The 13,903-nt window shown below is 45.0% G+C and overlaps 1 protein-coding gene across 1 annotated transcript; it reads right to left on the bottom strand.

The window, feature by feature from the left end:
- Positions 1-3,628: 3,628 nt before the first annotated feature.
- Positions 3,629-12,992, bottom strand: COPS8 (COP9 signalosome subunit 8). The gene is made up of 7 exons (XM_032965716.1): positions 12,852-12,992; positions 11,339-11,409; positions 10,988-11,036; positions 10,083-10,215; positions 7,269-7,376; positions 5,977-6,039; positions 3,629-4,579 (listed from the first exon to the last, which is right to left on the bottom strand). Exons 1-7 carry the CDS (start codon positions 12,930-12,932, stop codon positions 4,500-4,502), a joined length of 585 nt encoding a protein of 194 aa, XP_032821607.1. The 5' UTR covers positions 12,933-12,992; the 3' UTR covers positions 3,629-4,499.
- Between the last annotated feature and the right edge of the window lie 911 nt (positions 12,993-13,903).

The raw sequence follows: 13,903 nt of genomic DNA, 5'->3' as shown, positions 1-13,903 counted from the left end.
TTTCTGATTGAGAGGGGGTCAAATACTTATTTTCCTCATTAAAATGCAAATCAATTTATAACATTTTTGACATGCGTTTTTCTGGATTGTGTTGTTATTCTGTCTCTCACTGTTCAAATAAACCTACCATTAAAATTATAGACTGATAATTTATTTGTCAGTGGGCAAACGTACAAAATCAGCAGGGGATCAAATACTTTTTTTCCATCACTCTACATATGATTTCATCCTTCTATACAATAAATATTATCACTGTTTCTGTACAGCGTCCTGAGATGCAGTTGCCTTTAAACGCACCATAAATCCACATTGTAATGTATTCATGAACTGCATTTGTTCTACATGGCATCACTTCCCATTGAGTCCATCACCTGACATTTTAGTGGGCATTGATCCACACACTCAGGGGCAGCGGTACTTTGCCACCGACGATAGAGAGAGCGATGTTCGTCACATGGCAAACTGATATGCTTAATACTCAGAACCGGAACGTATCCAAATGAAGAGCGAAGCCACGTTTAGTGTGAACGTTTATTGTGCAGTCATTGGTGACGAGGCTGAGACAATGATCTCACTCCACTTGAAAACCCCGTTTAATAACATGCGGCTGCCTGGATTTCGAGCACGGGATCTGAACAGCGGCAGCTCAGCCCTCTGAACCGCACGAGCACCTCGGCTAAATGTGCCTTTACAGAAGGTGAATATAACATACACAGGCGGGCCGAGGTGAGTCGCAACGACTGGAGTAAGTTAAACTGTCATCTAGACTGTCCCATCCTCTACGGTCTTTTTTGTACGGAATGGTTTTAGACGAGGGGGAGCGGGGGGGGGGGGGCTGTACATGCAGTGGCGTGTGCAACAAACGTTATTGTTGTTTTGGGGCCTTCGTTCTAGAATGTCACGTTATTCATATCACGGCCGGCGTGACAGCTGTCCCTCGGGAGTTTAATGCACGACAGCTTTCCAAGTTTTGGATCAGTGTCAACGATGTATTAACATTTTAAACAGCGAGTAATGCCAGCCATGCACACACGACACGGTACAAATATGCTGCAACTATATACAGTTGTGTACAACGCGCCGAGTCTCAAGACGCTAATTTCACGAGGGTCCTTCCTGCTCGCGATGTACGGCCACTTCTTGTTTCCGAGTATTTTTTGGGTGCGGGATGGACCCAGGGGTATCTGTTAAAAACAAATCTGCACACGAGCGCAGGCTGTACATTGTGTACAACTAATGTAGGTCGGAGACCTCCTCACTCCACTCTCTACACCAGTAGGAGGTACAACACTTCGGTGGCCACCATAACAGTGTAACACAAACAAATGTGTTCCTGGGTAGTAAGTGTTATTTCCTAATTGCTTATGCCTCAAAAGTACAGACAATGGCTATTATTCCCGACAAACTATGCTTTTGTGACCAGGACACAAAAGCAAAGTTAATAATCCACTCCATTAATAACACTGTAAAAAAATGTTCTTGGGGAGTAAGTGTTATTTCCTAATTGCTTATGCCTCAAAGATACAGAAAATGGCTATTGTTCCCCACAAACTTTGCTTTTGTGACCAGGACAGTAATATTTTAAAATTGACCTATGTTCAATGAGAAAACGTGGTGTGCATTTGTGTCATTCCTTCACATAAGGTCCTGGTCACAAATGCAAAGTTTGTGGGGAATAATAGCCATTTTCTATACTTTTTAGGCATACGCAATTAAAAAATAACACTTACTACCCAGGGGCAAAAATCGTGTTACATAGTGTAATAAATTCACTACCTCCAGTTTAACACGTAGGCTTTCGCGACCAATATTTATCATAATAAAGGTTTTTGGGTTACATCGCGTAAGTATGTGTCGTAACCCTCCACCACCAGACACACACAATTAGTAAGGGATTTGCCACGTAAACAAAACGCCAATTAGTTACTACTTCAGCCCACCAGTGTGTTGGAGAATAAATCCACACATTTACAATTTGAGCAGCCCGACGTTTCGCTGGTAACTACCTCCAGCATCCAGCGCACATGGCACCGTGGTATTCATCCCCACCGACTCCCTGAAGCTGGTGACACATCTTAAGGGTTAAGAATAAAGGTAAGATGCGGGAGATTGAACAGCTAACCATCTCGGGTGCATAATTAAGTTTTCCTGTTCACCACAGCCAAGCTGACGCCTCTTTATTATCGACGCCTGGGACATTTCACGTGCACCTTCCTGTCGCCGTTTTAAACAAAGGACGCAACAAGCCTCGAATTGCAAAGTTCCAATGGCTCGCGCGTCTACTCGATGGATGACAAAGCGACGAGAACACTCCTGCTTTCCGCACACAAGAGCCATTACCGCGCGGAAGCACGATTTTTGAATATGGAAAGCAGCACCGCCGGTGAAAGGCGCGCCTCCAATCAACCCTCTTGAACGCTCGCTCGGGCTGGGCTCACAAAAGGCCCTCCCACCTCCTCCTCCTCCCTTTGGCTTTCAAACTCACGCGCAGACACAAAAGGTGGCAACACTCCCCAGTGTCCAACGCCACACGCGCCAGCTCTCTGAATCACAGCTATAAACAATAGACGCCAGTGCGCGTGGGTTGTTTTAAAAAAAAAAAACACTTCATTTTGACTTCAAGCTGTGTTAAGGCTTATTTTTTGCTCTTCAAATTACAATGAATACATTCAATTGAGGAAAGATTACATGGCATAAAATAATAACTTGGCGAGTACAATTAATTGTGCAACCCCCGCCACTCACGTGACTTCATCCCATCTGCAAGCCAAATCCTCTCGGAAGTTTTTCTTAAGAAAAAACCACCAAGATTCACACCGCCCGACTGCTCATGTTGTGGAACAAAATTGTATGCCCGGCTAGATTAATTAACACACACAGATAAGCCAGATGTGTCCGAGATTAATTCACACACACACACAGATAAGCCAGATGTGTCCGAGATTAATTAACACACACAGATAAGCCAGATGTGTCCGAGATTAAGAGATGAGGAAGAACGCAAGAGGCATCCGTCTGACAAAGACAGATGAACAATTTTGGACTAGGCTACTAGTCTCAAGACAAATTGCACTGACGATTACTTTCTTGTGAAATCTTATATCCAACATTGTACCTGGAATATCTGCATGTTAAGTGTCTGTTGTAAGAACTTCTGGTGAATGGCGACTAATATTTTACGGAAAGGTCGACAAAGGAATGAGACAGAGGTGGCACTTTAATGTCCACTTTTGTGTCTGGCAATCATCCAAAGCCATCATAACCAAGCACCATATTTGAACAAAGTAGCACATAAATACGTGAATAAATTCATTTGCAAAAAAAACTGTGGTGTTTTATCGTTCCATTAAACTTGCTGTCAGTGCCAAGGTTTTCGTTAAACAGGGTCTTGTAAAACCCGTCAAAGTTTTCCGAAACGAAAGTAACGTGCAACAATTTTAGAACGCGAATATTTGCCCAGCTTCGAGCAATCACAGCCTCTCTTATTGCAGTGTCGCGCATCCAGCGGGGCCCCGAACTCGCGCTTTATAAACGTGCGACGCTCTCGCGTCTCTCGTGCCGTCCGCAATTCTTTTTGTTTTCGTGTCTCTCACACGCAGGTTGCATAAAAGTACAGCAACCAGTCGGGTAAAAATAAATTGGGGTTACAGCTTTAATAAAACAAAACAATACGTTTGCATGTACAGTACATAACAATCCAGTCATATGAACCAACGCTCCTTTGCTTTGCTGTTTTTGGTGCATTTGAAATTTCAAAACAATCCTGGGACAGTGAAAAATAAGGGCAGTAATTTGTTTTTCCCCATATTTTTTTCTTCGCCCCTGTAGGACCAAACACACTTTGAGGGTTAATTATATATATTTTAACAAATGTGACTTAATGATATTTAATAAACTTAAAGACAGGGTCAGACAAAATCAATCAATGACGCAGCGTGTTAGGGCAACCTTGGAGGAGCTGCTGAAACATCCGAGTCGTCATCCCAACTCAATCAAACGCAATGCACTCAAACGGGAGTCCAATTTTTCTGCTTATTTTGTAATATGTGGTTAAACATCACCCCACCCGCTCTAAACGTTAGTCCAAGCCGACATCTGCATCGGCAGCCAAGAATTGTGTGGAGAAAGCTGGCAGGAAGGGTGGGGAGAGGGAGAGGTGAAGGCGGAGGGGGCGGGGGGACTGCCAGTGCAGGCAGCACGAAGGCTAGCGAGGAGCTCTGTGTTGGGAGGTGCAGGAGGGCGGGATGGAGAGAGTCCCTCCTGGTCAGTCGCCAGCACGAGGTGGACTCTGCTCCCCTTCCCCCCCAAAAAGCCCTCTTGCAGACGTGCGTGCGTGCGGATGGGCGGGATGGCTGGCGGGCAGGCGGGCGGACGGGGGGTGGGGAGGGGGGGGTGCGGGTGGTGAGGGGCTCGGGGCAGGCAGGCCCCGGCGTTCCCCCGACCCCGGTAGGCAACTGCATCGCTGAGCGTCACCGCCCCGTTTTCGCGTCGTTTGTCGCTCAGTTCTCCAGAAAGGAGACGTAGTCCGTTAGCCTCCCCAGCTGCTGGTCGCTGGGCACTGACGGGGCCGGCGGGGGCTCTATCAGAGGGAGGCACGCGCCAAGCATTAGCGGTTAGCTTTTGCCCACCTTTCTCAAAATAAACGATTGCCGCATAAGCCCAAAAATAACCATTAATGTACTTTTAATCACAAATTCATCCTTTCCAGAATCAGTGTCCCACAAGGGTCACTCTAAACTTGTTCCAGGCAAGGTCACGGACAATGCAGCCACTGTGAATGAGCTGGTCACGGATGGCCATCGAGAGAGAAATCCGGAGCTTCAAGCTTAAATTCAGCGGCAAAGTCCGACAATGGAGGAAACGACCATAGAAGCACTTGGGCACCACGGGGAACATCTGAAGAGCAACGTCACTGCTCGTTCCGTTGTTTTGTTTACATAGCTTTTACAACACTCCAGGGTGTGGCATCCACCAGTCCAGTGGGAAAAGTCACTCGCCGCCTCCAAGCGATTTGCCTTTCTTTAGGGAAAAAATCACTGTACACCATGGGAGTATGTTTGTTCGCGTAGCCGACAACAATTGTAACAAGACAGCGAGCACACCGAGTAAACGAGAGCTGCTGCATCCAGATAAGTCACCACGGCACTCGGTCTTGCCCGCTCCGGGGCAAGGACACAGCCACTTCCTGACCGGGAAGCAATCACCCTGTATTATGCTTATTTTAAATATTACATCTCTTTTAGTAACAACTATGGACTCAATTTTCAAAGTCATTTCACTGGATGTGAAGGTTACAGAAATTATGCATTTCCATATATTTCTGAAGGCCAATTCCTGCGGGCATGGATTCTTTTTAACTGCCATCTGTATTTACATGCTCTGGCACACTTTAAAATGAATTCGCACTGAAAGGCATTGTACCTGCAGGTCTTGAAACAGCTGCGGGACAAATTTAAGACTCAACGGCAACACTACGTTGTCATAATCTCACTCCTTGCACGTCGGCTGAAATGGATTCGAAACGACTGACTGCAGCAGAGGCGTCTGCAACGGAAGGTGCTTGGGGCAATTCAAGATTTTATGACCAATCGCTTAGGTAATTGTGCTGCACCCTTGAGCAGAATGCATGCAGATGACTGCCCGAAATCACATCTAGCCAATTTCCTCTGGAGCAATGACAAATTATAAAATGAGCAAGCCCAAGCAATGAGGAAACCTTTCACCCAAGAGATAATAGAAATTATCTTTTTAGACAATGCATCACACAAGATAACTTTTTTTTTACAAAAGCCCAATTAGGTATTGGCAATGACAGGCCCTGCTGCAGCAGTCAAGGTGACCATGAACGTCATCACATGTTGTTAAAGAGTGCAGCGCTGTTTAATAACCGCAGACTTTCGCTCAATCGCTTTCACACCCCAAGGGGAAACGCTGCAGCGGCAGCGGGCGGGCAAAGTGGAGAAAGGTCGCCCCCACCTGGTTTCTTGGGCACGATCATCCTGGTGATGGAGTCTGCATTCCAGCCTTCTTCCGCTACCGCTGGAGAGGGCGACAATAACAAACTCGTAAAGAGGTTAACACCAAGTAGCAGTGTCAAAACACAAGTGACATATATTCATGTTGGCGACTGTGTCCTGCAGAACAGAGGTCAAATAGAATTGTAAATGTTATTCGAACGGAAATTCCAACATCAACATAATTGCAACGTCAGACAACAGTGTGCTGTATTTATTATTATAAATAACCCCAGGTCTGACGAGTGGTTCATTATCGATCGGTATGGAAAACTACAAAAGTAGGCTACCAAACCGAGGATACAGCAGCTAACTGATTCTGGGAAGAAAAAACCCTTATAATATATCCGTACTCTAAAGCTTCAAATCAAGATTGAATATAGGCGTATCCATGTGCGAAATGATTAATTTGATAACTTTATGCAAAGCCTTCTTAAAGCAATACTATAATTGAATAAACAAATTCCAGCATGCAAAATGTGGCTAGGAAGCCAAGCAAATGACATCCAGCAGGACGTCACATTTCTACCTTCAAGTGCTGATGGCGCATCCGAGTGTGCACCTCATGACTATGTGGGCAGGAGAGGCTGCTGGTTGGCTCTGGGATAATACCATTTAGAGCACTGAGCCAATACTGCCAGGATCCTGGGTTTGAATCTGGGTAGCGACTTTGGTTCATCACAATCAACCATCATCAGCCATGCGAGGTGAGTTGATGGTCTCAGCCTGGTCTCCAATGACTTTGACGAAGCAAAAAGACATCATATTGTATTTTTTTATTTAATTAAAATCTGAGGATTACTGATATGTAATAAACACTCTTTGCAAGAAATATGAAAAATACGTTCTGAGTGTGGATCAAAAGGCTGACTGAAGGGACTCTAATAATTCGGTGATGTCATCTTCAGGGGCCATCCTGTAACATAGCGCGATTCACTGCTCATTAAGAGTTCTGATTGGCAACGTTTGTCTCGTAACAATGTGGCGGCAACAGCGCGAATGGAATTGCAGAATAAGGCAAACAAATACGAAAAATCATGCATACGCATGGATTCTGCCATACTTTCCTACAAGCTTGCATGCTCCGAAGTATTTAAATAGCGATAACAATACAATGCAAGCCACACAAAGAGACAATTTATACGTTTTTATTCATATTGGTTTATCCTTACAATAATTATTGTGCCCTCCCCGCCCCCACCATAGATGATGGGGAGGGAAGGCACAGGGTAGCAGCATTCGGAACACGTGTACCTTTCACGGCGTCGGGCACCGCAAGCCCCACGAATGCCGCCAGGTCGTCAGCACTGATGGACGTGTACGCCTGCGCGACCAGCGAGAATGCCCTCTTCCTTGTCTCTTCTGTGAACGAGAGTTGGGGGGGGGGGTTATTGATGTTGCCCGGCGGTAGCGCGTTTTTAGACGTTCATGTTTTGAATCGAGCGGCCTACCCATGCCATGCCGGTCATGGGAGCGATTTTACCATAATAATACGTGGTTGTCTGCTTCACAGTGGACATTAAAGATCACTTTAAGTCATTCGAAAAAGTTGGCCACTGTGTGCCGGGGGTTTAGAATCCAAAATTGAAAAATGACTAAAAGAATACTCAAGTTGGATTACGCATAGAAACCATCGCCCCCTTTCTCCTGCAAAACCATGGCAGGACCTTCCTTAAAGAGAATCATGAGTCAGTGAAGCTTTCCTGGGGAGAAAAAAAATAATAAAAACAATTGAGTGCGAGCATTTCAAGAATGCATGCGGACAGCAGGGTCTATCAAAAAACCAACTGACTTGCCACCAGCAATATTACAAATGTACAAATAGGCAACAATTCATCCCTTCCTCCTCCTTGTGATTTTCACGATTCGGGGTAACCATGTCACGCGAGAATCTACTTTTATTCTTGTTTTATTGTCTCACAAATAAGTTCCATCGTTTTATGTTTTGATTATTCGACTGGAGTAGTAGAAATGGTAAATGCAAGTACAATACTATTACACTAGCAAATTAATGTAAGTACTATTAGCAGAACTATTTATTTTAATCAATCAGTGCCTGTCTATTTACTACAACAACAAAAAAAATCTATCAAAAAGTGGTTGGCTTCATTCACAATTGCTACATTCAAAAGTCAACATACAATGCTTAAATAAGTTCATGTTCATTTGAATAGCTGGTCATTCAACATCAGCTGATGAGTTTAAACCTGGACACATCTGAAACAATCATGCTGAATGTAGATGTTCTGAGTAGCTTTGAGTCAGTAGTTGTATTTAAAGAGAAGACATGAACGTCACCCTTGTTAAATGCTCAAAGGAATACACCAGCCCCAAGCTGTCAAAGTTTTTCATCCACAAAAAGGCAATTATCATACAAACACATACTTACACATATAAAAATTACATTTAACAGTTAGCGTATTAAAATATAAATCATTGTTGGACGATTTTTATTGATCAGTGTATATTACAAACACCAAACAGGGTCAGCTTATTGCCAGCGACTCATTGTCATTGAAGTGCTTCCAGTGTCACAATGTACAGTGGCATGAGTCATCCTTTGCCTGCTCATTTAAATGACCAGTGAGACCAACAAATAAACCCCTGCATTGTGAAAATCTGTGACACAAACAGAATAAGCCATGAATATTGACTTAAATACATATTCTATGGGTCTTTCGGTAAAGCCACATAGATAGAAAAATAATAATAAAAAATCACGACGTTTCGGTCGCAACACAAGCAATCGTCTTCTCACCTGAAGACGATCGCTTGTGTTGCGATCGAAATGTCGTGATATTTTTATTCTTTTTCTATCTACGTGGCTTTACTGAAAGACCCATAGAATATCTTTCGGTAAAGTCTCGTAGATAGGTTCAAAGAAAATAACAAAAAAAATACGTTTCGATCGCAATACAAGCATTCGTCATCAAGATGACGGACACTTGTTGCGATCGAAACTTTACCGAAAGACCCAAAGAAAAATAACAAGCCTTCTGAAAGTCATTGACTGAGGAGGCTATCTATGCCTTTATACAAAATTATATTTAGATTTACAGCCCTCTGTCAATCCATTGCCAGATGAGGGCCTACCCATGCCATGCCGGTCATGGGAGCGATTTTACCATATATCACCACGCTGATAAGTGAGGGATAACAAAAGGCGAGGAAGGTCGACTTCAGAGCAGTGAAGTAGAGTACAACAGTTCAGTTTATTTTGAATTACCCTGTGAGCAATAAGCTCTTAAATCGGGTTTCATAAAAAACAATGGCGTAGCCATGCATACTATAGAACCTGTTATGCGTGGTCACCAATTCGAGAATTACCCAGGTTCAAGCCTGCGTAGCTTCCAAGACCTGACAAGATCGGGTGCATTCCGCATTATTTAGTCAAAAGCACTTTACAAAAAGTAGAAATTAAATGTAATATTTCCATACAAATGAATGCCTTGCTTGTAAATGTAAATTTAAATCATCAAAGTGTAGCAATTTTGATATTAGTAACTTTAGGAAGAAAAAAAACCCAAATAAGACTTTCAATTTGATTAAAATTATTTTTAAAAGTTATTAAAAGTGTTTACTTAGGTTCATTGTTTTTATGATGTACTACAACCGTAATATCTGGTACTTTGTGCTCATTTTAAACTTTATTTTTTAGCACACTGGTATGTCTTTCCTTTATAAAGTAAAGCTCTCTAAAAGCATTCCAACCTACGCTTATCTGCCTTGTTAATTATTTTCATCCAGATCCTAGGTATACATATTTTCAGTTGCATCCCTCCAATAGATATCTCCAACAAATAGTTGATGACTAAAAATAGTTGATATATTCCACATAACAATGTAACGATAGTTATATATTTGCAAACAGAACGGTTGATATTACAAATTAAAACAATAAAATTAATAAGAAACAAAGTAAAAAACAAAGCTGCATCAATTGCCAGCTGAAATAACACAAGGACTGGCTCTGCCATTATGTAACAGTAAGCAAAAAGATAACCAAGCACGCGCACACAGACGCATTTGGGATTCCTGCAAATGCTACAGGAGATCACTGCTGCTCACCCCTGAGTGCGTGCAGGATTGGCTGGAGAGCCTCCGACCAGGACTGTGCCCCGATGGAGCTGTAGACGCCTGGGAAATCGCGCTGCCACATCCGCTGCCCCACGCACCACACGGCCCCCAGCTCTGGGTTCGCCTGCTCACATCACGTCGCGCCGCGTGCAGCCTGCATCACTTCCTTACAAACTACGGAATACCGGATGTTACACTTGCGCAAGCCAATCTGCAATCTAAAATTCAAACTTCTATTCGTGTTAGACGTTGTCGGCAGAGGGCAATGCAGAAAAATCCGTTGTTGTGCTGTACTATGCTCCAAAGTCTATGTTTCCTGCCTTCATAAACCCACAGTGATAAGCAAGGGGAAGTGGGCAAATGTCTATAATGTGCATGGTGTAGGCAGGCCTTCATCCAGCAGTGGATTGACAAAAGGGCTGTACATTGCTATGATATTGCTTCCTCCTCTCTCCCATGTGTCCCGGGCCTCACTCTTCTTCCTATTTCACAACCATTCTTAACGTTATGCCTCACTTAAAGCATCTTGCGGTTGCATTTAGAGGCTATATAAATATTAAGTGGCGTTAATGTGGCAAGAGATACCAGCTTCATTAGCGCTCAAAACGCATGCAATGGAAGACATAGACTATGGAAACGTATTGCACAAGCTTCAACTTGGAATGAAACTGTGCATCCAAATGGTGCAATCGCAAAGGGAAAGACAGACCCGGCATATGCTTAAAGCGGTGGACAGTCACAATAACCAGTCTACAGTTGCATGCGCTGCTAACACACACAACTGCAAATCAATACAATTAATTGCTAATACTGTACACTGACAGTAACTTTGTTTAACTTTGTGCACTCCTGTCATTATAAACAAAACATATATTCCAACAGTTGATCGTACTTACAGTTTTAATTGCCTGAGGGATTCTTTTCCACAGATACCTTGCATTGTTCCTGAAGAAACAAACGATAATTCGGCAATTCAAAAAACGTATTGCACATTGTACAACACTGCACATCAGAATGTGACAGCATTTCATGTGGTCACAGTAACTTTAAGCAAGTGACCGGTGTCATATTGTATTTTTGTTTATTGACTAACTTTGTCATATGCTGGAGTGGACAGCCGAGTGAGCGGGATGAATTGTAGGTCAAAACTTGAAACGATTCAAAACATTTCCGTCCATCATGAATTCATTTGGTGATTTAAAAACAAATACTTTGGCAGGACATTAAAGAACTGGCAAAGCACTTACACGTCGTTGTTTAAGAGATATAGTGCGAGCAGCTGTCCATACACCTGAGGAGAGGCCACGCCACCTGGAGACTGACGGAGCCAGACACATGACAACACCACCACGCACACAGTCAAAGGCTGCACACTCAGCTCGCGCAGACTGTTAAAGAGACTTAAACACCTGTCAACACCTGCAAGGATCACTATGGGGTAGTGGGGCTAGCACCACGCCCAGATAGATTATCTTTGTTTCCTTAGTTTATACATAGCACCAGAAACCAATTTACGCCCGAGTAGACCTAGGGAGGACGCCTAGGCGAGTGTAAATATAACTTTCCACGAATGGTTTGCATGTCCAGAAATACACACGAGGAGCAAATATGCTCCCGATAGCCTATAACGACAGACTTTTGGAAGAGTGAGGACCTATTAAGACCTGAACGGCGCAAACGAACCATCAACAACCACACTAAAGCGCTGCTAACATCCGTTAAAAGTGATATCAGAATTCGTCATATGCCTCCCTTTGGCCAAGTCAGTCTTAACTGAATATCTGGAACAAACACACAAGCAGGTTCACACACACGTCTTCTTTTGTATGTTGGAGTGGGGGTTAATTATACATGTTCATGTCGATGTAAACGAGCCAGTGGACGGATGCAAGAGTAGTCTGGTGAATGCATGAAATTTTCCCGGCGAATGATTTAAGCAGGCAGTGGTGTACTGTGGTCCACCGTTTGAGTTTGGTGAAAGTAGTCGCACCTGTGGGCTATTTTAAATTGTCCACTGGGGTAGTATAGCCGCATCTATCATGCAACGTTGACACCGACAGGATGCTGGGTAACTAAAGCTTGCACCTATTAAGGCCGACACGGCGCACGAGGGGGAGGGGGGTGGCGGATGTTTATACACCACACCAGTTAACTCATTTTAGCACGCGTTAGAGACCTAGGAGAGGCCCGGTTCGGACATAACTCGCCTTTGATGTTGGTCGTGTGTGGGAATCGAACTTGGACTACCAGTTTGGTCGTGCAGTCCATGCCCCCCCCACCACACCGTCGACACACCAACACGCATTGCACACTCACTGCCACACTCAAACCGACACGAGAGCCCGTGAGAATGACTTGCTCCTCCCATGCCCCTTCTCCCATTCAATCAACCGCGGCGCGTTCGGCCGCACGCCAGGCCAACACATCGCACCTCGGTCCCCGCGCATCAACCCCCGTCTCTCCTCCATTCGTTAAGAACTATCGACGCCTGCCGCGATCCTCGCAGAACCATTCGCGTGCTGCACGGCTACGCCCGGGGGCGCGGCTCAGACCCGGCCCCTCGGCTAGATCCCCCGGCGGAGTTCCGGCGCGAGTCCACCCCGGCCAGGCGACTAGGCGAGACCGGCAACCTCGCCGCCTGAGGCCTCATCGGGCCTAGCCGTCAACTCCACCAAGCCCGGGTCGGCGCCGAGCGTCAGGCTCCGTCCGCTGCTGCCCTTCGACGACGATGACGGCGGCAAGGAGGAGGGCATCGCTCACCTCGAGCTCCTGGCTCTCGCACTGCTCCAGGAGTTTGTGGAAGCCGCCCGAGTTGCTCTCAGCCATCACGGCCACTGGCATGGCGGGCGAGGCTCCTCCTCTTCCGGTTCCGCTCCACCGGCGAGTCTCGCGAGAACTCGCGGACAAGTCTTGCGAGAGTTCAAGGTGGCGGGATGGCGTGGGCGCGGTGGGTGCATGGGGAGGGGGGGAGATGGTGGGGTGGGGGGAGGCATCGGCGAGGATCACGTGACGCCTCCGCAGCAGTACGGGCACGTGCTGCTTGATGCAGTGGATACATTTTGATTTAAAGCTTTCGTGACTTTACCGAAAGAACCAAGAATATGATGTGGATAATACAATCAAAGATTCGTTTCAGCAGCAGCTGGAGTTGAGCTCCGGAAAACACCCAACCCAGCCTTCATCCCCGTTGTAGGGGAGGTGGAGGGGAGGAGAATGGTGGGACTAAACTATAAAACTAAACTTTTTTTTATTTTACGAGGTAAGACCAACTGAGCTATATAGCTCTTTTTTTCAGAAGCGATCTGGCCACAAATGATAGCTCAACTAAGTGGCTTATCATGTGGAAATGTACAGAAGCTAAATACTCTAAGTGCATGTTGATAAATGTTAAGGGGAAAACGGGAGGTCACGCGACCACGGGGAGAACATGCAAACTCCAAATATACAGGCGTCGGAATCGAACTCTCCAGCATACCACACGAGGGAGTTAACATCTCGCCACCGTGATCCCCCTACTACGAGAATTACCATCACAACTACCAACATTACCATCACCACTACCTCCACTGCCACCACCACTATTACATCCACTACCACCAATTAAGCATATAGACCTCCACTACCAGCACCATCACTACTTCCACTAGGAGGGTTTATACCACGAAACATTTAAGCCCGCATACAATGATCACCAGCATGCATTATTTGGTGCTGCTGCTGCGTTGGCAGTGGTACAGGAGCACAATAAAAACAAACTAAACACATTCCTCAATAAATGCTGCCTTCAAAGGATAATGTATACAGTAATAGGC

This window comes from Petromyzon marinus, chromosome 34 (assembly GCF_048934315.1).
Source record: "Petromyzon marinus isolate PM22_M1 ecotype Great Lakes invasive population chromosome 34, UKy_Petmar_22M1.pri1.0, whole genome shotgun sequence".
Taxonomy (NCBI): Eukaryota; Metazoa; Chordata; class Hyperoartia; order Petromyzontiformes; family Petromyzontidae; genus Petromyzon; species Petromyzon marinus.
The sequence above is the reverse complement of the archived record's forward strand: the minus strand, read 5'-3'. Positions and strand labels throughout refer to the sequence as shown.